The 23502-nt window shown below is 42.2% G+C and overlaps 2 protein-coding genes across 8 annotated transcripts in view; one reads left to right on the forward strand and one right to left on the reverse strand.

The window, feature by feature from the left end:
• The window catches only part of LOC117480805 (low affinity immunoglobulin gamma Fc region receptor III-like), a 171847-nt gene that overhangs the window by 47486 nt on the left and 100859 nt on the right, over positions 1-23502 (reverse strand). For 4 of the 6 annotated variants that reach the window (XM_034128283.1, XM_034128279.1, XM_034128280.1 and 1 more), the window contains exon 10: positions 15013-15935. The exons of 1 other annotated variant lie outside the window; for it this stretch is intronic. In XM_034128283.1, the coding sequence (XP_033984174.1) occupies positions 15889-15935 (47 nt within the window). In that variant the 3' untranslated portion in view covers positions 15013-15888. Of the gene's footprint in view, positions 1-15012; positions 15936-23502 lie in introns of those variants that run through there. One more of the 6 variants, XM_034128281.1, reaches the window with a different exon arrangement.
• LOC117480825 (coxsackievirus and adenovirus receptor homolog) lies at positions 1606-13043 on the forward strand. Of its 2 annotated transcripts, none has more exons than XM_034128312.1 (4): positions 1606-1701; positions 8885-9153; positions 11813-12163; positions 12358-13043. In XM_034128312.1, exons 1-3 carry the CDS (start codon positions 1635-1637, stop codon positions 11819-11821), a joined length of 345 nt encoding a protein of 114 aa, XP_033984203.1. In that variant the 5' UTR covers positions 1606-1634; the 3' UTR covers positions 11822-12163; positions 12358-13043. The 2 variants fall into 2 exon arrangements, with proteins under 2 accessions (XP_033984203.1, XP_033984202.1); XM_034128311.1 differs by having other exon boundaries at positions 12358-13041.

Consider the following 23502-nt stretch of genomic DNA (forward strand, 5'->3'; position numbering starts at 1 on the left):
CGGAGCCCCTGCAGCCGCTGAAGGACCCTGACGCCGCGGCTGTGGGCGTCTCTCCGCCTGCCGCTGTGGCCGGGTCGGACGCTGCGGCTGCTGCGGGCGTTGATGCCGCTGTGGCTGGAGCCAGCTGACGTGCTGGCGGATGTCGTCCGCCTGTTCTGCAGCAGACTTCATGGACTCCACCATGGCGTGGAACTGGGGTCCGAACAGCCCGTCCGGGCTGATTGGAGCGTCCAGAAGCACCTTCCTGGCCGTCTCTGTAAGTGACGCTTGCTGCAGCCAGAGGTGGCGCTGAATCTGCGTCACCCACGCGGCGATCCTCGCCTGGGAGACAGCGACGGACGCGCACAGTGTGAGCGCCGTGCTGGCCGCCTTGCTGATCTCCTCCGCTTCATCAGTGGCCAAGGTGGGTGGACCGCTCCACCAGCGTCACCACCGAGTTTGAGAGAAGCGCGATGTTGTTCGCCGCCGCCGACGCCTGAAAGGCACACTGGTGCACCCGGTCGGCCTGGCGGGCGACATACTGGTCCCTCGGGGAGGCCAACGTAGGGCGCCGTCCGGCGATCACGTTGGCCTGTCTCACCGCAAAAAACGCCGTCAGGCTCGGCTCCAAAGAAGGGGTGGCTGGGAACCCAGCATCTGTGAACCCCTCCACCTTGGTGAGGGGAACAAATGTGGCCACCGGAGCCTTCAGGGTCCTTGGGTTCGCCGCCGCCCCCTCCTGGTACCTCCTGATGGCGGGGAAGCGTGGCCAGACTGGGTCACTCCTGACCGTCTGCACCCGCGAAAAAACTCCGGTCATATCGTCCGGAGCACACCTCTCCTGAGCTGGGGGAACGGGGAGACCTCTGCAGGCGGCCGCCTTGCATATGATATCCGGTAGTTCCCCTAGGATGCCACCTATCACCGGCAGCGCCGTGGTGACGGAGAAGGGGACCGCGTGCTCGTCCGCCAAGCCGGCACCCTGCTCCGACTCTGTCTCCCCCGTCTGGGGGAGAGGAGGGAGGGGAGAACCGTACGGTGAACCGTGGAGGGAGGCGGGGTAGGAGTCGTCCGACACCTGAACGGCACTCGGCTCCAGGGACATGAGGCCGCCGTCCACGGGCTCGAAAGCCTGGACGGGCCAATCGTCCTCCTCGGCCGCAGCAGCGAGAGCGTCCGCTCTTCGCTTCCTGTCGTCCGCGGGGAGACGGGCACAGTGTGTGCATGCGACCTGCTGGCTGAGAGCCGCGTATGCGTGCTCTGGCCCCAGGCAGGATTCGCACATCGTGTGCTGGTCGTAACTCATAATGTATCCAGAGCCACATGAGAGACAATCTCTCACACAATTGCTGCTCATGATTGCTCTGTTAATGAAAGTGTCTCTTGTGCTTCAGTAACGGGGTGCTGAAGAAAAAGAGGGAGCAGATTGTCGGGCCTCCTTCCTATTTATACCGGAAGGGAGCCCGAGGGTGGGGCCCACCTTGCGGGCGGGCGTGGACTACAAGTGTTTCAGTGCTGCGCGGGTGCGCAGGGGGATTACCCAATAGCGATAGCCATAGAGGGCGAAGCCATATACGAAATAGAACGGTCCACACCACACTGGATTACACTCTGTTCAGATTCAGATCACTTCCTGGTTAGCATCAGCTGCTCTCATGGCTGCTCATTCACATGTGCGGCTGTTCATGTTTCTGTGGATCATTGGCTCTGTGGCTGCAGGAGGTGAGTAGGGTGACTGGCTGCACAGCATTTTTATCATTTGTCCCGCGTCCCACAAATTGAGACTATGCAGGTGTTGTGCCAAATGATGCACCCCCGGCGTGAAATGCACCCCTTGTCATGGGAACGCGCATTTGAAAATTAAACGTTTACACCTTAAAACGATGCTTAAAACGAAAAGTAAACGTTGAGGGTTTTTTTAATGGTAATTTTCAGACTATGAGTCGTTTAGTGGTAGCTCATATAGTCTTGATTCTTGTGGTTAAACTTTTCGCTTTGATGGTTGGGGTGTTGCAATATACGTTGGTCAGGGGGACATTATTTTTTGACGCACAGGTGGCCCGAGGCGACGACATGAGCCGAGGGACCAGGCTTCTGGGTTCTGACGTTAGCACGGCTAGGATGTTGCATTTTATCTTGTGGAACATTACAAGTGAAGTACGTGAGAGTAAGATAGTGTGTCGTTATCAGTATAGCACACAATACATATTGAAACATGGGGTGTCGAATCCTGGAATTTGTATTCGTCACTTCATTTACAGTTATTTTTGTATTTAATATATATGTTTTTATTTAATTGTGACGTCCTGTTTGTGTGTGTGTGTGTGTGTGTGTGTGTGTGTGTGTGTGTGTGTGTGTGTGTGTGTGTGTGTGTGTGTGTGTGTGTGTGTGTCCGCAATATGTGTCCCCGGTGTGTCAGGGAACTCACAAATGCCCCTTTCACACCAACGCAACTCCGGTTCAAGCTCCGTGCTAGAGCTTTTCTGGTTCAGAACCGGTTCTTCGGTTTAGCGCCGGCTCTTTTCACACCGCTCAGAGCCCGACTGGTGCTGCCGCTGCTGCGTCATGACGTCACAGTTTACGTCGCTGAGTTTCTCCCCAACGCCGGAGCTCACCTCACCTCACAATAACAACGGGCCGGGGACTGCGTTGCTTTTAATCATACGAAGCCAGATTAAATTAAATAACGACTTCTCCAACCTTATACTTTTCTCCAGAGTGCCGTGGTTCATTGTTTATTAATGTGTTTCAGCGGCATTTACCGACCGCTGCAGTGCTGGCCGGCTGCTCTTCCACGAGTGTATTCTCCCGTTAGCTCCGGGTTAGCTCACACGGCTCTAAAGTATTCACTGTCTGACTGTCACACAAGCAGCTGATACATATCCCCAGTTCCCCTTAAGTGAATGTGTGTCAGTCTGAATTGACGCTGTTTGGTGTCAGTCTGAATTGACGCTGTTTGGCATCACAACGCTGTTATGAAAGTTTCTCTGGTATAACATGGGTGATGTTAGCATAGCAACCGAAGCTAAACTGACTACTTGCTAAGCAGTTTTCTACAGGCACTTTTTACCGACGTATTTTTCATTATGATTCTACTTGTGATAGTCGGACATGACAACCTGTGCAGCCCATGTATTGATTCCATCCGATAGCTGCTATAATAACAAACAAAACGTCTGCCTGCTCTCCACAATGATCAATAACAGCGAACGGATGGTCAAAGTAAGGTACAAATAAACAGAATCACACGAAGCCTGGTTAGTGTTGCCTGACTTTATAAAGTGTGTTTTTTTTAACAAGTGTGTGGTTGCGTTCTAGTCACTTTGCTCAGCACTACTGCTTGTTACAACTTTTATTTGCCGTACTCGCCTTAACTGTTAGCTCAGGTTAATCTCGCCCCCCTCCGACGTAAGCGTGACGTATGCGGTTCTTGCTTCTAGACGGACAACTTTTTGGTGCTCGAAACGAACCGGATTCCGGAGCTATGACGCTGCTCCGCTGCGGTGTGAACAGGAAAACCCGGTGCTTTTCAAGCACCAGCACCGAACCGGCCCTGAAACACCGTTGGTGTGAAAGGGGTAAAAGTGTCAGTAAACAAAACCCTCTCTCTTTTCCTCCATACCCACACCTCTCTCTAAAAAAGGAGGGTGCTAACAAGCAGATCCAGAATTTTCGCTCCTATAACGTCATTGGCGACATCCGGCCGACGTGACACGTCCCAACCTATCATCTCCGGCACACGTGACACGTCCCAACCTATATTCTCCGGCACACGTGACACGACCCAACCTATCGTCTCTGTATACAGTCACAGCGCTGTGTGTCTGTGTATTCAGCAGGATGTCTGCTGGGGGCTTAGAGTAAAGTTGTTATATATAATACATATAATGGCACCGTTCTAGCGGTAAACACTTAAGAAAGAACATGTCAAGCTATGTGCTGTATCAGAAACAATGCGCAGCGTGTTTTGGGAGTAATATGCTGTGTGTTTACATTAGCAAGCATGCTAACACTCAGAGCTAACCATGGAGCTAACGCTGTAGGCTACTGGGGAGAATGTGTAACGTAATGTCATTGTGGTAAAGAGAAAGGCTTGAGCTCCATACTGTTTCAGAAATAAAGCTTGAAGTGGTTAGGAGCATAACATTGCATTTAATCACCGCAGCGTTTAGCTGAGCTTCTCCCCGTAGAAATCTCTCAGGGGAAAGCTGCGTGACGCTACATATCTATATATATATATATATATATATATATATATATATATATATATATAGTCATGTGCACATTAACTACTGACTACAATGTAGAAATGGCAATTACATTTTTATGTCCCCGACTCCTCCAACAATGCAACATACATATATATATATATATATATATATGATTTTAAAAAGAAAGAAAATAGAAGTAATTATAAAATAAAGTGATGCAGTAAGTAAGTCCAATGTATTATAACCAAACATATATACAGAGTGTGTATATATTCAGGGTTGGGTTGTAACGGAATACATGTAACGGCGTTACGTAATCAGAATACAAAAATCAAGTAACTGTATTCAGCTCGCGTTATATTTGAAAAACGAGTAATCTGATTACAGTTACTTTCGTAAACCTGAAGTGAATACATTTTGGAATACTTATTGGAATTATTGGTGGAAAGGTTTCCTCACAAAATGTAATATTCATTACCGGCAGATCTGTGTGCACGGCGCAGCAGCGTGTCTGTGTCAGCACGAGAGAGAGAGAGATATGGCGCATTTCCACCGCAGGCCTCGCTCGACTTAGTACGGTTTTGTTAGGCCTTGTTAGGCCCGGCTCACTTTAATGCTGCGCTTCCATTACAGTTTAGGAACTGGGGTAGTATCTATAGTAACACAGTGTAGGCGGAGCCGTGACGTCATCTTCAATGAGCACCCCAGAAAAACAACATCAGCCGTTAGCTGTTAGCACTCAAGCTCACAGCTCCTCATATCTGTTCAGAAACTAGACAAAAGTTAAACAAGTACAAACCACAGACTGTCTGTGTCATGGCGAGTACAGTCGCTGCTTTATTTATGTCTGTATAGGCCGTTGTTGTGAGTGTGGACGGTCGGAGCATATATTGTGTTAGCTTAGCCGATCTCCATTTAGACAACACCCATTTTAAAAGGTGTTTCGCCTGCCGTCTGTCTGCAGACTTGTCACAGCATTAATTCATGGTTTTTACTAACCGGTGTCAGTATGTTGTTACTTCGGCATCATTTTGAAACGTGTATTACAATTAAATCACGATTAGAGCGATGCAAATATTCGGGGCTTATCTCCCTGTAAATACTATGGTAGACTACAACAAAATGAACATATTTTACCTTAATTTAATTGTAATACACGTTTCTAAATGATGCCGAAGTAACAACATACTGATACCGGTTAGTAAAAACCATGAATTAATGCTGTGACAAGTCTGCAGACAGACGGCAGGCGAAAAACCTTTTAAAATGCGTATTTTCTGAATGGAGATCGGATTGATCAGGATAAACTAACCTGTAGCTGCTCCGTCCAAACTCACAATGGCATACAGACATAAATAAAGCAGCGACTGTATTCACCATGACACAGGCAGTCTGTGGTTTGTACTTGTTTAACTTTTGTCTAGTTTCTGAACAGATATGAGGAGCTGTGAGCTCTGTGTGCTAACAGCTAACGGCTGATGTTTTGGGGCATGTTGCGCTGTTGGGTGCTGACCAATCACGAAGCGTCATTTCTTGACTGGCAGTAAAAACAACCAATCATAGCAGTGCTTCTCTGGCTGGCTCTGTCCAATCACAAACAAGAAGTGTTCTCCCTAAAGGAATACCCTTTCCGTATAAGTTTAAATGCTGTGGTGTTTCCTGAAATGCTGTAGCGTTTTGTGAAATGTTGTTTTGACTTGCACTTCAGGGCCACCGTAGATGTCAGTGTTGTGTCACATCTTGTTCTCACTGCCCCAAAGAGGACAAAAATCTTCAGGGTCAAATACGAGTTGCCCAACCTTTACCAGTGGCCAATCAGAAAACGTTCATAAGTTGAATTCTTAAGTTACTAGTATTGCGTGGAGGCCTCTAGTTATTTGTTATTACAGTTATTGACTGTGATCTTAAATCCAATATGAGTCTGCCATGACTGTTCTTTCTAAATGACATAAGGTCCCGTAATGATAATCCTGTGTGAATATGGCTTTACAAATCATTTGTGAAAGTTTTGGAGAGCACTGTCAAATGATGCCATCCTGAAGATTGGTTTGCCAGATTGTAGAATTCTCATTTAACAAATCTGTTATTTGGGCGGAAGGACTAGTTGAACAGATTGTGTAAGATTTCTTGAATTTGCCTTAGTTTTCTCTCCCAAGTAAAACAGATGGTTTGTTTATCATTCACTATTGTTCCTCTGCCTGTTGTGACAGTGTTGCCTTGTCCCTTGATCTCAGCAGTGAAGTTATTTTGTAAAATCGTAATCAGTAGCAAATTTTACAAAACTACTATACGTTTCAGATTTAAAGGAAAATGTGTTCAAATGTCTGACACTGGCAACCCAGGACAATGGACAATTTGGCTCAATAATGCACGCTGGCACTCAATCATACCTTTGGGATTGTTACACAGACAGAAAACGTATTTGAAAGATGCAGTTATCACATGGAATTTCCACACATAATGACTTAATTAAGCAAACGTGACATTTTTACAATCGTGTGTTGTTTCCACGAAATCTCACCAAAACACAAGTAGTTAGTAGAGTCAATGTAGAGTTAGAAGAGAGAAATGTTAATGTAGAGTTAGAGTGAATGGACAGTAGGTGAGTGTTTTTATAACTGTAGTTCCACACACCTGTCAAATAAATCAATCTGTGATTATAGTTCTTGCATTGTTTGTTTTGTGAAGGAAGTAATACCTTGTCTTAGGTCATGTTCACACCAGCCTTGTTTAGTCTGGTTGAATCGAACCCTGGTGCGTTCAACCGCTTGGTGCGGTTCGGCCTATAAGCTAGGCTATATTTGCTTGTGACTGCTCACCTCACTGGTCCCCTGTGTACAACAAAAGGCTGTGGTACAATCTGATCAGAGCCCTCCTTACTGCAGTCTGTCATTATATGTGTTTATAATGTTTTAACACACCAAAGAAGACGACTATTAGGTGTGAATGCAACCTTAGTTTCCTGAAAGACCTGAGTGAATACTTAGGACATAACACAGTATGGCTTATAATACTGTTTTATACACAAGGGAGGTATCAAGACTAGAAAGCAAAGACAGAATATGGTATGTAAATGCATGAAACAATGGGAATGGCTGTGGGGGATGCAGGAGGAACAGGGCCATGCAGGGACAGCAGGACCAGGGACAGCATTGGGAGGCCTAAAGATGGGAGCCACATCCATACAGCAAGAAAGAAACACCAACCACTCACACAGACAGAGGAGAAAGGGTGAGTAACAAAACATGGGAGAAGAGAAGAAGGTGAGGATTTAAGAAACTGAGAGAGACATATACACCGGCATAGACTTTAAATTAAATAATACAGGGGCCTGCAGGCAGGGACTGAAACATATCATTATAGAATATTACATAAATAAGGTTTTAGGATTCAACAATCTCTTATCTCTTAGGATAACTGGACTTAAACTCACACTGTACATTTTACATGTATACTTAATTTAATATTCCATTCCTACACACTTAATGTATATAATATCCTGCTTTATATTTATTTTGTTTACTGTAAATTGGTATTTCAACATGTATATTTTCTACTTTTTGAATGCTGTTTTATTTCTATTTGTGATGTTTACATTGTTTATTTCTAGTCTTTTCATTTCTCTTATGTGCAATGCCAATCTTTAATGCTGTGGGCCATAGGGCTCATAAAAGGTTTTTGAGAAGAAAACTTGTCAAAACTGCTGGGAAAAACACACACTTAAATCTGCCTAGCAACTGGCCGGTCCTCACAACACCGACCAAATTCACCACTTGTGTGAAAATTTGGGTTTTAACATTTTAAGTGACTTTCTGTCTCACTACCCCCATCTTGTGTTAGAGATATTTTTTTCATCTTTGTGGCTATAGCAGAAAGGGGGGTCCTCACACCCTGCCCTTGGGTCATGGCCCTCACAATAATTGCAAAACCTGTATGTGTGTGTGTGTGTGTGTGTCCTGGTCACCCTAGAAGTGAGGGGTCTGTGTCATTTTTAATGTTGCATATGATGAAGATGTTTTTTTAACTATATACTATTGGGTGATTTTCTTAATTATATTTTATATTATTAATGTGAATCTTCAAAGTCACTTAATCTGTCAGATGGATATAACCACAGAACAACGTTAAAGGGAACACCATATATATATATATATATACATTTTATAGGTTAGCATGGTTTTATCTCATTTGACTTTACATGTTTTAGTTTCCTTATTCCTGCATTTTAATTATTTGTATGAGTTACTTCACGTTGTTGGAGGAGCCTCAGGCTTTACATTTTCATTGTACATACAAAAATAAAGCCTTTAGTATTTCTAATATGAACTAATATCAAAAACAAAAAAGAGTTGTGTTGCCTCCCAGTACAATCTAACGCACTACTTTTCTTGGTGGATGCAATATCCCTCTGCCTTAACTTTTGACCTAACTTTATATCTTTATAATATGAATAGATAGTAAACACTTTTTGGTACAGAGGGTCTCGGTACAAACTGTTCTTACTTCCTGTTAGAGCTCACTCCGTGTGCCCCTCCTAAACAATGCTTATGTAAGTTGAGACGAAGCGTTGTGACAAAATATGTTTAATATCAAAAGTAAGAGCAAATATGGAAGTATTTTCGAAACTATTGCGTGAGGTATGTCAGAACTTAAAGAAATGCACTGCTGACTTTTGCCTTTCTGTTATTCTGTAGATTTAGAAGAAGTGAAGGCAAATCCTGGAGAGGACGTCACTCTTCAGTGCAACAGCTCAACAGACGCTGCCCTCACACTGTTAGAGTGGAGCAGACCTGAGCTGGAGGATTCAGTCTTCTACTTCACAGATAACAAGTCGATGGAAAGTGTCCAGGATCCACGTTATCACGGTCGTGTTGAGCTGAAAGATCCAGAGATGAAGAACGGAGACGCTTCTGTTCTCCTGAAGAACGTCAATGTCAACGACACGGGAACGTACCATTGTCAGGTTAGAACCTCCTCCCATAGCCGAAGGAAGAGAGAACTGGGGGGTCAGATGGATGGACTGTCGATGCAGTCCATCAATCTGACCAATCAGTCCATCCATCTGAACATCAGTAAAGGTGAATAATGACTAATGTTCTGCTCTCGTTCTTTAGCTGTGGTGAAAACAGAGGAAAGGCATTTTGAAGAACCAGACTCCAGTTCCCTGAAGTCACCCAGGAGTGGGAGATAGTGGACAGAGTTACTGTGTAGCACACATTATACAGAGGGTGATCACAGTATGAGTACTACCATACAAGTATATGTGTAGCACACATTATACAGAGGGTGATCACAGTATGAATACTACCATACGAGTGTATGTGTAGCACACATTATACAGAGGGTGATCACAGTATGAGTACTACCATACGAGTATATGTGTAGCACACATTATACAGAGGGCGATCACAGTATGAATACTACCATACGAGTGTATGTGTAGCACACATTATACAGAGGGTGATCACAGTATGAGTACTACCATACGAGTGTATGTGTAGCACACATTATACAGAGGGTGATCACAGTATGAATACTACCATACGAGTATATGTGTAGCACACATTATACAGAGGGTGATCACAGTATGAGTACTACCATACGAGTATATGTGTAGCACACATTATACAGAGGGCGATCACAGTATGAATACTACCATACGAGTGTATGTGTAGCACACATTATACAGAGGGTGATCACAGTATGAGTACTACCATACGAGTATATGTGTAGTACACATTATACAGAGGGTGATCACAGTATGAGTACTACCATACGAGTATATGTGTAGCACACATTATACAGAGGGTGATCACAGTATGAGTACTACCATACGAGTATATGTGTAGCACACATTATACAGAGGGTGATCACAGTATGAGTACTACCATACGAGTATATGTGTAGCACACATTATACAGAGGGTGATCACAGTATGGATACTACCATACGAGTATATGTGTAGTAGCACACATTATACAGAGGGTGATCACAGTATGAGTACTACCATACGAGTATATGTGTAGCACACATTATACAGAGGGTGATCACAGTATGAATACTACCATACGAGTATATGTATCACACATTATACAGAGGGTGATCACAGTATGAATACTACCATACGAGTATATGTGTAGCACACATTATACAGAGGGTGATCACAGTATGAGTACTACCATACGAGTATATGTGTAGCACACATTATACAGAGGGTGATCACAGTATGAATACTACCATACGAGTATATGTAGCACACATTATACAGAGGGCGATCACAGTATGAGTACTACCATACGAGTATATGTGTTGTACACATTATACAGAGGGTGATCACAGTATGAGTACTACCATACGAGTGTATGTGTAGCACATAAAATTAGGGCTGTCAAGTTAACGCGTTAATAACGCGTTAACGCAAAAAAAAATTAACGCCACTAATTATTTTAACGCGATTAAGGCATGTGTATTTTTAGTCCTCGGCCGCCCCGTAGTTTCAGAGCGCATCGAGTTTAAAAAACCATCTACAAGCTGATGCTGACAGCCCCACTCCTGCCGCCCGCTTGTGGCAGAACACACTTCCATGCTCACCGGCAGGCCCGGACTGGCCATCGGGAGGACCGGGAGGGTGTGTGCATGTGTGTATGTGTGCATGTGTGTATGTGTGTATGTATGTGTGTATGTGTATGTGTGTATGTGTGGCGCGACTCGCGCGAGCGAGGCACACCTTACGTGTTGTTGTTAGCATCTGGTGCTAGCTAGCTGCGCTAACGGATATAAGGAGCTGTTTCAATGACATTTCGCCGACAACTGCGCCGAGCACTTGACTTTATGCAGGTAGCCAGACAGTGGGACATTGTACGAAAAGTCAGCACACTCAGCACGGATAGTGCGCGCAACATGATTGCAGCGTCCAGGCAGCTCCCATTGGAGCATATATGCCTTGAGCTGCACATAGCTCCAACGATCCATCACAGTGTCTCCACACACACACACACACACACACACACACACACACACACACACACACACACACACACACACACACACACACACACACACACACACACACACACACACACACACACACACACACACACACACACACACACACACAGTATTATTGTATGAGAGAGGTTCCAGGGTTCCAGGTTGAATTGAAGCGAATATTTGTAATGTTCAGAGGTTGTTGTGTTTAATATTCATGAGAATATTTGTCATTGTTCAAATGATAATAAACAAACATATAGAGCATAGTTGTCCACTCATATGTTGATAAGAGTATTAAAAACTTGAAAAATATCCCTCTAAGGTACATTTAGAACAGATAAAAAATGTGCGATTAATTTGCGATTAATCACGATTAACTCTGGACAATCATGCGATTAATCGCGATTAAATATTTTAATCGACTGACAGCCCTACATAAAATACATACTATATATCTGAATTTATAGTGGAAGAGATGTGACCTGTAAAAAAAATAGCTTCGTGCACAAATGTATCTATAATATAAAGGTATTCTGAAACTAGCAGAATATTCCATGGACCGTTCGAGGTGAGCTGATCACTGTTAAAGAAATGTTGGTGACTTTTTCCTTTCTGCTTTTTTCGATGTTTAGAAGAGGTGAGGGCAAAGCCTGGAGAAGACGTCACTCTTCAGTGCAACAGCTCCACAGATGCTGCTGTCACACTGTTACAGTGGAGCAGACCTGAGCTGGAGGGTGACTACGTCTTCTACTCCAGAGATAACATGTCGAGGGAAATCTTCCAGAATCCACGTTATCGAGGTCGTGTTGAGCTGAAAGATCCACAGATGAAGAACGGAGACGCTTCTGTTCTCCTGAAGAACGTCAACACCAACGACACGGGAACCTACGAGTGTCGGGTTATAACGCCCTCCAATAATCGCAGGAGGAGAGACGTGGGAAACAGAGTGTTGGTGAGCTCCGTCCATCTGATCGTCTCTGAAGGTGAGTTTGTGTTTCTCCTGAAGAGTTCCTCCATTGGCATGTTTAAAGATGATGTTGATGCTCTGTGATCGGTAGATAATGTCTGACATGAGACTGGAGAGGAAACAGATTCTGTTCTTCATCACCTTCATGATCAGCTGTTCTCCAACATGAGGTCCAGTTGTTTCCTCACTGCTCTCTGTTTCTGTCCTCAGGTCCTGAGAAGGAAATCAAGAATGAACACCATCAGTATGGAGACGCCAACGATGAACCACCAGGGGGTGCCAGAGGACGCGTTGGGTTGGGAGTTAGTGTGGGACTGGTTTGTCTCGTTGTTGTTGTTGTTGTGCTTGTTGTAAAATGTCAAAGAGCAAGGTGAAGAGATCAGAAGAGTGTTTCGATGAAGAGGAAATGTCCGAACTGAACCCCTGACTCTCCTCTCCTGAATGTCGACCCTGTCGTGGTGGAGGGTCTTGATGAATAACCCAACCACCTGCACTACCTGAGGGGTTCACTACTATCTAAGTCAGATTACAGGACTATCAGGTACTCACGCTGCAGACACACGCTGCTCCAGACCACGTTGTGTTCAGGGTTTAAGCTTAAGATCAGCAAATACCGCTGTTCTGTTACTACTTCCTTTGAAATATTAAATCAGATAATGAATGTATATTCAGTCTATGAGAGGTAATATTATCAGCTGTTATTCATCAGTATGAAATCCAGCACCAGATACTTTTTACGCTGCTATGGACAATCTTGCAATAATATTTTTTTTGCACATTCTGTGGAAAATCTTGCACGAATGTAAATTCTCAAAATATTGAAGTGACTGTTATTTTGTATATATTGATTGTTGTGTTTTTATTTAGGTCTTAATGTGTGCACATGTAAAAATGTGTCTTTGACTGTGTATATATAGGTACATACATATTTGCACACACATATTTTATATATATTTATTTTCGTATTCGGGATTGTGGGAAGCGGTATTTCGATCTCTCTGTCTGTACACACAAACTGGAAGATTGACAATAAAGTTGACTTTGACTACTTGCAGATTGAATGCAGTATAATTGTAATTACGCTGCTGGTTTATTGCAGCTCATACAAAGCCTATTAGAAAATCCATAGTTCTGTTGGTCTGTAAATAACTGTGCAATTTATTCTACCTCCTTTAAAGCTGTGGAGCAGTGAGTTCTCTGCAGCCAGAGGTGAGCTGTTGTACAGTTTGATGGCAGAAGGCAGGAATGACTTCCAGTCTGTAGAGAAGGAGCTCCGCTGTCTGTCCAGCTGCTCCTCACGGTCTGAACCTGAGTGTACTCTAATTCTTTGAGTTTTAGGACCAAGACACTTCAGCCAAAGTGCTCCAGTGGGGAGTGCCCTCAGTATTTTGAGTTTATACAAGTCGCTTTGGGTGAAAGTGACAAGTCATGTAAATATTTGACTGGTTATACATGCAAACTTTGAATCAAGTAAGATTATAGTGGAGGACCTCTACTCCCAGCGGAGGAAGAAAGCCCTCGGGAGTATCAAAGACCCCCATCAGGATTATAAAGACCCCCATCAGGATTAGAAAGACCCCCATCATGCTCCCAGTACTCCTGCTCCGGCGATCCAGCTGACTCCGGAGCTGTCCTGTCGGTGCTGGTGGAGCTCGTGAGCCTTCAGCCTCGCAGCGGGGAAACTGGAGCGCAGTTTGATTTGTGTTGGTTTAGTTAGGGGTCGGTTTGGAACTGGGCCCTGGTCTTGGTGTGTCAGGGCCTTCATGAATTGATGGTAAATTCCCTAAATAACCAAAAGTGATTCATGAAGAGAGGTTACTTTAAATATCAGCAGACTAAAGCTCCATTCAAATCTTAAAGTCGGTGTAAAGAGGTTTTAAACTGTGTATCTATCGTGTCGGTGATACTTTTCACGTGTGCTTTGTTTTTACTTATTGCTGCAGAAATGTAGTCTGCTTCACGTCTATGTATTTAAAGTCAATAATATTTCCAGTCTCTACTTAATACTTAAAAAGATGCTTCAGGGACGTTTCTGGGTAAATCTGTGGATTATTGTCCTGAATAAGACTTTAAGATTTGTATTCATTTCCTACTAAGTAGATTTACCTGAATGTGAAGTTGCAGGTATTAAAACACCAGAAGTTCAGTGCAGATTAAGTAGAAATTGTAGATTAACCTGTTATATAAAAATAAATGAGGCACAATTAGTAAAAACAAATAACATTGTTTTATAGCTTAGCATTAGCTGCTTATGCTAACAGACTAAAGGTTTAGATATTGAACGTTTTATTTTCATCAGAAATAATGAGTGTGGAATATTCTGTATGTAATAATCTGTTTCCTTATTCAAAATGATTAACCCTTAAGAGGCCCTGACAAAAAAAAACTTTTTGTTCCTAAGGCCAAAAAATGCCACCTTCACAAAACTGCTATATTCATATTTCTTCCCACTTTAAAAGAGTCAATCTTTTAAAACTACTCCAGCCTGACATACACATATGAAATATGAATTATATTTTGGGGATTTTAACCCTTTAAATGCCAGTTTGTTGAAAAAACTCCACAGTTCTTTTATTGAAAAAAACAAAAACTAGATTAATTTTCAAAAAATACATTTCAAGGAATATTTGATTATTGTTATTAGGTCCCTAGATTGGTCAATGATTGGCAGCAACATTGATTGATTGATTGAAAAGTTTATTAACAGCTTGTATATTGGGTACAGTACAGTACAGCTCAAAACATACAATTGTTAAGGGGATGCAGACCAGAGAAAGACTTTCGTCTTGTTTACATCAGGGTCCCCCATTTCCAATTCATCATATCATTTAAGACATATAAGATTTGAATGCATTGTTCAGCAAAGGCATGTACTGCTTGAAGCTGCACCTGCCTCTGAATGGGACGAGCTGTTCATCCACGCAGACGTCGCTGAATGGGCTGAACAGCATCGGCAGGCGGTGCGTCCACATATCCCAGACTTTGCGGAAGGCAGCCAGCTTGTCATCACGGCGCCGCGGTCGGGATAGCTTGTCGTCGAACCGCAGTGTTCGGCTGATTTGGTGAAACCTCTTGTGGGACATCGTGGCTCGGAAAATGCTTCGTCCCGATTTCTCACTCCAGAGGCTGAGGGTCGATTCATTTTTTGACCTGTAAACACCGGCCAAAATGAGCAGCCCCACGTAAACCTGCAGTTCCTCTGTGTCCATATCTCGCCACTCTGCAATTGACCGTCTCCCATGCAGGTTTGTCATGGACACAATATGCTGCAGGATGTCATCCGTCAGCAGCAGTGCAAAGCTGGATGCCGGGTCACTGATTCGGGCGACAGCATAGTGTGTTGGTCGTACATATAGTAATTGGTTTGAGGGAAAGTTTAGTTTTTCATCCAGCAGAGGGCGGTAATGCAGCTCTTTGGATTCATCTGTACTTGCCTCTGTACTTGTGTACCTTGTACTTTTACATCAGTAAAGTATCTGAGTACTTCTTCCACCATGATTTGATATACACAATATAAACTGCACACAGTGTGTGTGTCTGCCGTGTGTGTCCTCTGTTATCAGGTGTGTTTCTGTTCTCGGTTAGCCGCGACCAAACCAGAACAAATGGAGCTGTTTGTCAGCGAAGTGAAACCCACAGAACCACAGCAGCAGAACAGCCTTTACTCCTCTGCTCAAGAGTCACTGTAGAGTCACTAGTAACACAGAGAATAAAAAGATGTCCAGGAGTCCTTCTTCAGGTTTACTTCAGAGACGAGTACAGGACGTCCGGCTCGGGGACGATCTCTGCTAAAAACAGGAGAAACTTTATTAAATATACATGCAAACAGGAAGTCACTGCTTTAATAACATAATTGTTAAGGAATAATTCTTCTAGATATCTAACCTTTTACTCTGACATGTGTTATTTCCTTTAAGGAAAGGCCTTGGTGCCATATGTGTTGTTGTCCCCAGTGTGAGACCGGTCAACTTGACTGGCACGTAGGGTAATTGTTGTGAGAACACTGAAGCATTTCTTTATCGGTGTTTGTGGGCTCTCGGATGTGAAATCCTTGAGGCCATGAGCGTTGGACGCAGATGATTCAGTGTTTAGTCTACTCCTTCAGAGATGTTGATTTCTCTCTGTGAACCTGTTAAAAGGGCTAGCATAGAGAGAGGTTCTTCAGAATTGACGTGGCAACTCTACCGTGTGGTCAGAACCTCTGACTCTTTGATTTGTGATGTGAATCCTCCGGCCGAATACTCTGAATAAACCCATCAGTGTTTGACATCAAAGCTCCAACTCTCACCGTGTCTCCTTCCTGAGTCGGTGACTCCATGCATTACTACACAGAAGTTTCCTCCACAAATTGGCGTTGTCGGCAGGATACCAACAGATCTTCAGAGACTGGTAAGTGTGATTTCAAATCTACATTTGGACATTGCCTTACCAGAATCTGTGATTGACGGTATCCTAAAATTATCTGTGAAGCTAAGCGGCTGCGTTTCGTTTTGGTTAATGAACATTTGGGGCTAGTAACCCCAGGGGATCATCCAGGGACTCTGTCCTGGCTGGTTCCCTCTGTGTGTGATGCTTGGACGTATGTGCCGTGCAGGCATACACGGAGATGTTTAAAAAAAACCTTAATGAGGGCAGCAGTAAAGTGGAACTTCTGTGTGAAATCAAAATAGAGATTTGTAATGAACAAATCGCCGAGATTCCGGGGGTTTCAGCGGCCAACACTAGCAGTTAACTAAAGCAGCCATAGATATTACCCCCAGCGCCTCTAAAAAAAAAACACGGCTCCAGCTGCTGCGGCTCCGGGGAATGTGTGTCAAATACCTCCCCGTATCTGCATGAGCTGGTGAAGTGAACTCAGAGGGAGAAAATCACAGCTTTTGTCTATAGCTTTAACTCACACCACCGCCGTCTCTATTAAAAAAGAGACGGTTTAAAAGCACTCTCGTGGCTTGTGGCCATTTACGATGTGCTGGCAAGTGCGAGGTGCGTGCATTACCTGATGCGACAGGCACCCTACATTGCTGAGGAGCTGATGTCGGTCCGGGGTGCATACATAAAATGATAGGCTAATTGATCATGGGTGGGCAGTGGTATGCAAGTGTAGAGCAAAACTGTGTTTCATCGTTGGGATGAGCATGATGGGAGGTGTGTAGGCTGGTCGAGTAGGACTACGGTTAACTGTGTGGTTTCGGATAGAAAGGGTAGAGGAAAAAAGTCTATGTGCCCCGATCGGGGGGGCATAGCACCACTAAAGCAGGGATAGTGGAGTCGCAAGAGGATAAGCTAGTTATTGCTCTTGGACGGTCTTCAGGCACCGATCTAAGGACTTGTATACAAGGGTGGAGGTACGAGTCAAGGTACCCCACTGGATTCCCATTGGGAGAGATCATAATAGTCCCTACCCCCTCTGAAACCTCTTTAATCCGGACTAAATTGAGCTGGATGAACTTTTGCTGTCACGCTGGTGTTTATTATGAGTTCATCATGTTTGTTTGTCTGATTGTTTGTATCAGGGGTCTATATTGGTTTGTCTAACCGCCGTCTTGTGCATGTTTTGTAACAACTAATAATGAATCAGTCCATAGCCAGGGTAAAATAAACTAAGCTTTAGTTAACTCACCAAAAGTAAATGACTGGAGAAAGATAAATAATATATAGTGTTTTGCAAAATTCTGGTAGTATAGATGTGCTGCAAAATGAAAATAAATAGCAAAAGAGTGTTTTATGTCCTGCATCTGAGTGTGCAGAGGAAATGTAAACAAGAAGCACACTGTTCAGGGTGTGCGCTGCATCTGAATGTGCAGAGGAAATGTAAACAAGGAGCACACTGTTCAGGGTGTGCGCTGTAGGTGTAAGAAGAAGAGAAGATTATATTACTTTAAGAATACATTCTTAAATTGTATTGCTGGTATGTTAAGATATGTTTGTGACCTTTTATAAACCCTATGCCCCGTCCTGCACCCTGAGACCCTCAGAGGCATCACTGCTGGTCGTAAAGACCTGCCTGAGGAGGTCAGGGTGGCAAAATCTGTCTGCTGTTTTAGGTCAATATTGTATTATTTGTTTCATTTATTCTTAAAATATATGTATTGTATGGTAATAATGAAAAAACGTAATGTATTGAACACATTCCGAAACAAAGCTGATAAGACAGAACTAGACTCAGACATAATACAAATTATTGTTGAAACCTTTTGCGCTGTTGCTGCAAAATGGAAACTTTGTTGATTATCTGTTCCAACTGGCCACTGGATTCAGATAATTAATATAAGTTGAAGTTTAATTACAGTTTTAAATATAGTTTAACATTCTTTATTAAACTGCTTCAAATGATTTCTCGTATCAACCAATTGGTCTCCATAGACATTACTACAATTCTAATAGTTGTTAAACTACTGACAAGTTTTCTGAAACCGAGCTTATGAACAAAAGAGTAAAGGTCGCTGGTTAAGCCAGGATCAATATATTTGTTGACGTTTTCATTACAGTGTGCATAATAAATGTGTTAAATGAATTGAGCAATTCTTTAAAAAGTATAATGTTGCAATCTCTTTACAATAAGTAATTACAGTTAACAAAGAAGTAGAGGTTGTTTTCCAAGGGCCTCTCCTTCACAGCCCTACACTTTAAATCATGAGACTTTCAAATCATAACAGACAGAGATCGGTATCACTTTGTGTTGCAAGCCAAATCCATGTAAAGGTTCTACTTGAGCCCAATTTAAATACCATAAAGAAAGTATTGAACCTAGCTCAAGCTAAATGTCAAATGTATTTAATTAATGTACAAGTGTTTTGATTTATTTAAAATGTTCTAATCTCAGCTTCTTTCGAGTTCAGTCTAAGCAACAAATTGTTTCTCATAACATTCTCACTGCTGTCCCAAATGTTTTAACCTTGGGCAGACAAGCTGTTCACACACACACACACACACACACACACACACACACACACACACACACACACACACACACACACACAGACACACACACACACACCCACACACACACACACACTTTGGATAAGTAGTCACCTTATCCACATTGTAAATTGTTGCCTTCTTTAAAGTTATTAGTAATTTAAGATGAATTATTAAATTAAATGTGGTACATAAGATAAAATAAATGAAATAACTTTGACTTGATCATTTTGTTCACAACATTAGACCTGTCCTCTAATCTCTACTAGAATAAGATAAGTGTGCATGTTTGGATGTTTTAACACTCCTGTAATGTACCTAATCTTGATATCCTTTTCATTACAGAGCTGGGAAAATGGTGTATTGATTAGATTCTGATCCGTGCAAGTCCAATTTTAACTGACTTTAGTTCTAATGTTAATGTTAATTTGACTTCAACCCATAAGTAATTATTTAAATTAACTCTAAATGTCACATGATGATGGATTAGGGTTCCACATTTCTTCCACTAATTTGTTTTACAATTAGGCCAAAGGTAAAGAGAGACATTGATGACCTTGTGTCCCTTTTGTTCCATGTTGTCTATGGCCTTGGACGGCTTCACTAAAAGTCACCCAGTTCTGCCCTGCTGCAGTCCGGCTGAGTGCAGTCACAGAGATGCTATGGCTGCTCTACATGACATTAATGGTCTGGTCTGAATGGACACCATTTCCTGCTCCCAGAGAGAATGACACTCCTCAAACTGAACATTACAGCCGTTGATACTGTCTCACATGGGTCTGCTCCCCCCCACTGAGCCATGAACTGAAAGCATGACATCTGCTATGAACACTTGGAAGCCTCCCTGTCACACCAGCACCAACCCTTGGGTCAGTCAGATGAGACTAACGGCTTCACTTAGGGCATTTGGTTCAGATACATGACTCTCGTTACCGCAGAGTGGGTTGTTTTTAAGGCTATTCATACTGCTATGCAGAGGATGCCTGTAAGTTGGCGAGCTGGTAAAAGCCCCTACTATTGTTTCAAATAGGCCTAATGTCAGGGGTCTCTTAATGTCTAGTTCTACATGTATTCACATTATATAGACAATGTTTCCACCTGGTAAAACTAAAGGCTGCACAAAACTCAGGCTACAATACAACCATTCTGTTCTGCTCTAACGATTCAATATATAGATTCTACATCAAAACAATTAGCTTTTATTGTTTCCAATGATAACGTCACCTTAAGTGGAGGAATGCAAACCTGTTTTCAAATGTAAGGTTTTGATTTTGTTTGACATTTCTCAGTAATGACACCCTCAGACACCCAGTATCATTCATGCTATGCCTTCAGTAATAACTCAGATGTTAAAGGGATGAAACTTTTCCTCCCAAATCAGATATGCTTTGTTTTTCAACAAATGTATCAATTTCCTGCGTAATATATGTTTCTCACAATGGTTTTTTGTAAGCTGCACACAGGTGATACTGAGTCTTCTCGATTAATAGATTATAAACTATACCATGCTTAAATAGACTCCTAAGTTATTATTTCATATGTACCATATGCAAGAAAAGGGAGGGAAGAGTCAATTATATTGAGTAAATTATTTTATATTGGGTAATTTATTTCTCAAACCTATGTTTTATGGAAGAGACAAAATATTTCTGATAAACTAATATTTTATCAAAAGGTAAATGGTGAATTAATATGCATTTAGAATCATTGAGAAGGGGTTATATCCACAGGGACAAGCTCACCTTTAACTTACAATAACATTTCTCTGCTAAGGACTGATGAGTATATGATTCTTGCATGTTCAATGACTAACACAAACCTTCAAAATGATAATGTGCATGTGTCAGGAAGGCTCCCAAATCATTCTGAGGGGCCTATCCTGTTTTTGTAATTAAATGATAATGTGCTAATCCATTACTTTGAGTTGTCTTCACTCAGAAAAACATCCCTATCAGGTGTTAACCCAATAACTAGGACAGCTCTCAAGGCCAAGGGTCAGAGAGAGAGGGTCACACTCTCCGGGTGCAGAGAGCACCCCCAGCCACGTGCAAGGAAGCACAAGGTCGTTCGAGATGGGACGCTTCTCTTCACCTTTCTGATAAGAGGGGGTTCTTCTCTTCATCTTTCTGCTCGGTGGGCTCTAGCAGACAACCCTGCAGGACGAGCGAGGGCTTCAGAGGCTTCTATAATACAAGGTTCCATGTTTCTTGGAGGAGTTTGATGTCTTCCTAACCTCTCCCATCACGGGGGGGACACCTGGATGCATCAGGAATACGCAGTTGCTCTCAAGCAGATAGCAGAAGGAATACCGGCAGATGAGCCTCCGTCTCACTGGGGGGTCAGCTACAGTGCTCACTGAATGAGCCACACAAAAGCAGAGCAATTGGGGGGTTGAAATATGGCGCTCTGATGAAGAAGAGTTTGAGCCAATCAGCACCTCAGTGCTAATCTACAGTATCAGGATACCTTTACACACCAGACACTCGGTGTCATAAAGGGAGGAGGAGAACGAGTCAGGAAGCCTGACGGACATGTTCTTCCAGCTCTCGTACAAAGATGAACTTTGAATTGAATGACCAGATGTTTAAAGATGTACAATTAATGATTGTTTTTTATATTTCCAATGACCAGACATGTGTTAAGTAGTGGTGATAAATATATTTAGTCAGATCAGATTACATTTTCACACTAAACAAAATTAATAAATAAATATTTTCAGATTATAAGGTATTGAATAATAAGGTATTTCTAATATTATAACAGATAATGTTAATATCCTTAATCATCCAGCAATCAGGCTTAACAACACTACTCTGTAATGTATTACCCATGCACAGACAGACATAAAATGATGTTTCAAGTACTGGATTAATTTCAGTTTTGGCCCAAAACAAATATTTATAATAATTCATATAGCAATTATGTAGCATATTTGATCCTCAAATTAGAGAATTATAATTTAAAGAAATTGATATTCTATATTCAACATTAGATAAACACAGAAGAACCCTTTCCAAGTACCATAAGTAGATTTTCAGGTAAGTATGGCTAATAAGGATAAGTGATAGACTTAATTTGGTACAGATCAGTTGTAGCATTTACAAATGTATGAATTAAAGTTTTAAGAATGTTTAATCTTTCCTTTCCAGGTTTTTACAAAAGTCTTTGAATATTTGCCTAACTTTTCCTTTTCAGATTTTGAACAATGTACTTGACTAAAATGAATGTATTGATTTTACTAAGACTAAGTGCCTTACTCTTGACTAAAGTGTAATGAAGTAAACGTAAAGTAATCCTAAAATTGAGGACACTGCAACTTTGCGGATTACAGATTGATCAAATCACCTGTGAGTTTTATGCCTTAGCTGGATCTCTGATGATCCTAAGTTTGAAATGCTTTTGACTAGTGATTGCCTTAAAGCAAATCTTTAAGCTGTTTCTGGTTTTGATTTTATAGTTTGATAAATGACATTAACTAATGGTTTAAATGATAAAAGATATTAGTTTAAAACAAATATTTTGCTATTATGTATCTGTGTTTTATGTGTGTTCATTATTATGCTTTTGACAAAAGATGCTCCAAACACTGATGAGAGATAATTGTTCCTATTATGATTGCCTGTATCAATCATTGTGATTGAATGTTTCAATCTTATTCTACTTTGTGATGTAATTGAATGTAAGGTGAGACCACACTCGACTCTGAAGACGCCTATTGATTTAAGTATTGACCAGAATTATTAGACTAATGTTTTAAGGTTATCAAAAATGATAAAAAGAGAGGAACTGTTAAGGAATAATTCTTCTAGATATCTAACCCTTTACTCTGACATGTGTTATCTCCTTTAAGGAAAGGCCTTGGTGCCATATGTGTTGTTGTCCCCAGTGTGAGACCGGTCAACTTGACTGGCACGTAGGGTAATTGTTGTGAGAACACTGAGGCACTTTATCAGTGTTTGTGGGCTCTAGGATGTGAAATCCTTGAGGCCATGAGCATCGGACGCAGATGATTCAGTGTTTAGTCTACTCCTTCAGAGATGTTGATTTCTCTCTGTGAACCTGTTAAAAGGTCTAGCATAGAGAGAGGTTCTTCAGAATTGACGTGGCAACTCTACCGTGTGGTCAGAACCTCTGACTCTTTGATTTGTGATGTGAATCCTCCGGCCGAATACTCTGAATAAACCCATCAGTGTTTGACATCAAAGCTCCAACTCTCACCGTGTCTCCTTCCTGAGTCGGTGACTCCATGCATTACTACACAGAAGTTTCCTCCACAATAATCATATTTATATCTGAACTGTGTGTGCAGAGCTAAGCTAACTGAACTGATTTCATCCATAATAGTTATTCAATTTAAGGTATTATTTTGTGAAATAACTAAATACATTTTTTTAGGTTATTTAAAGACAAAAACAGCTTTGTCTTTATTTAATAATA

The sequence above is a fragment of the Trematomus bernacchii genome, unplaced genomic scaffold, assembly GCF_902827165.1.
Source record: "Trematomus bernacchii unplaced genomic scaffold, fTreBer1.1, whole genome shotgun sequence".
Taxonomy (NCBI): domain Eukaryota; kingdom Metazoa; phylum Chordata; class Actinopteri; order Perciformes; family Nototheniidae; genus Trematomus; species Trematomus bernacchii.

What these genes read in the sequence shown, in the direction of transcription:
- LOC117480825 (XM_034128311.1), top strand. Translation starts at nt 11,944, where the DNA reads ATGTCGAGGGAAATCTTCCAGAATCCACGTTATCGAGGTCGTGTTGAG. An exon ending in CCATCTGATCGTCTCTGAAG is followed by an intron (nt 12,164 to 12,357) that starts GTGAGTTTGTGT and finishes TTCTGTCCTCAG; the next exon opens with GTCCTGAGAAGGAAATCAAG.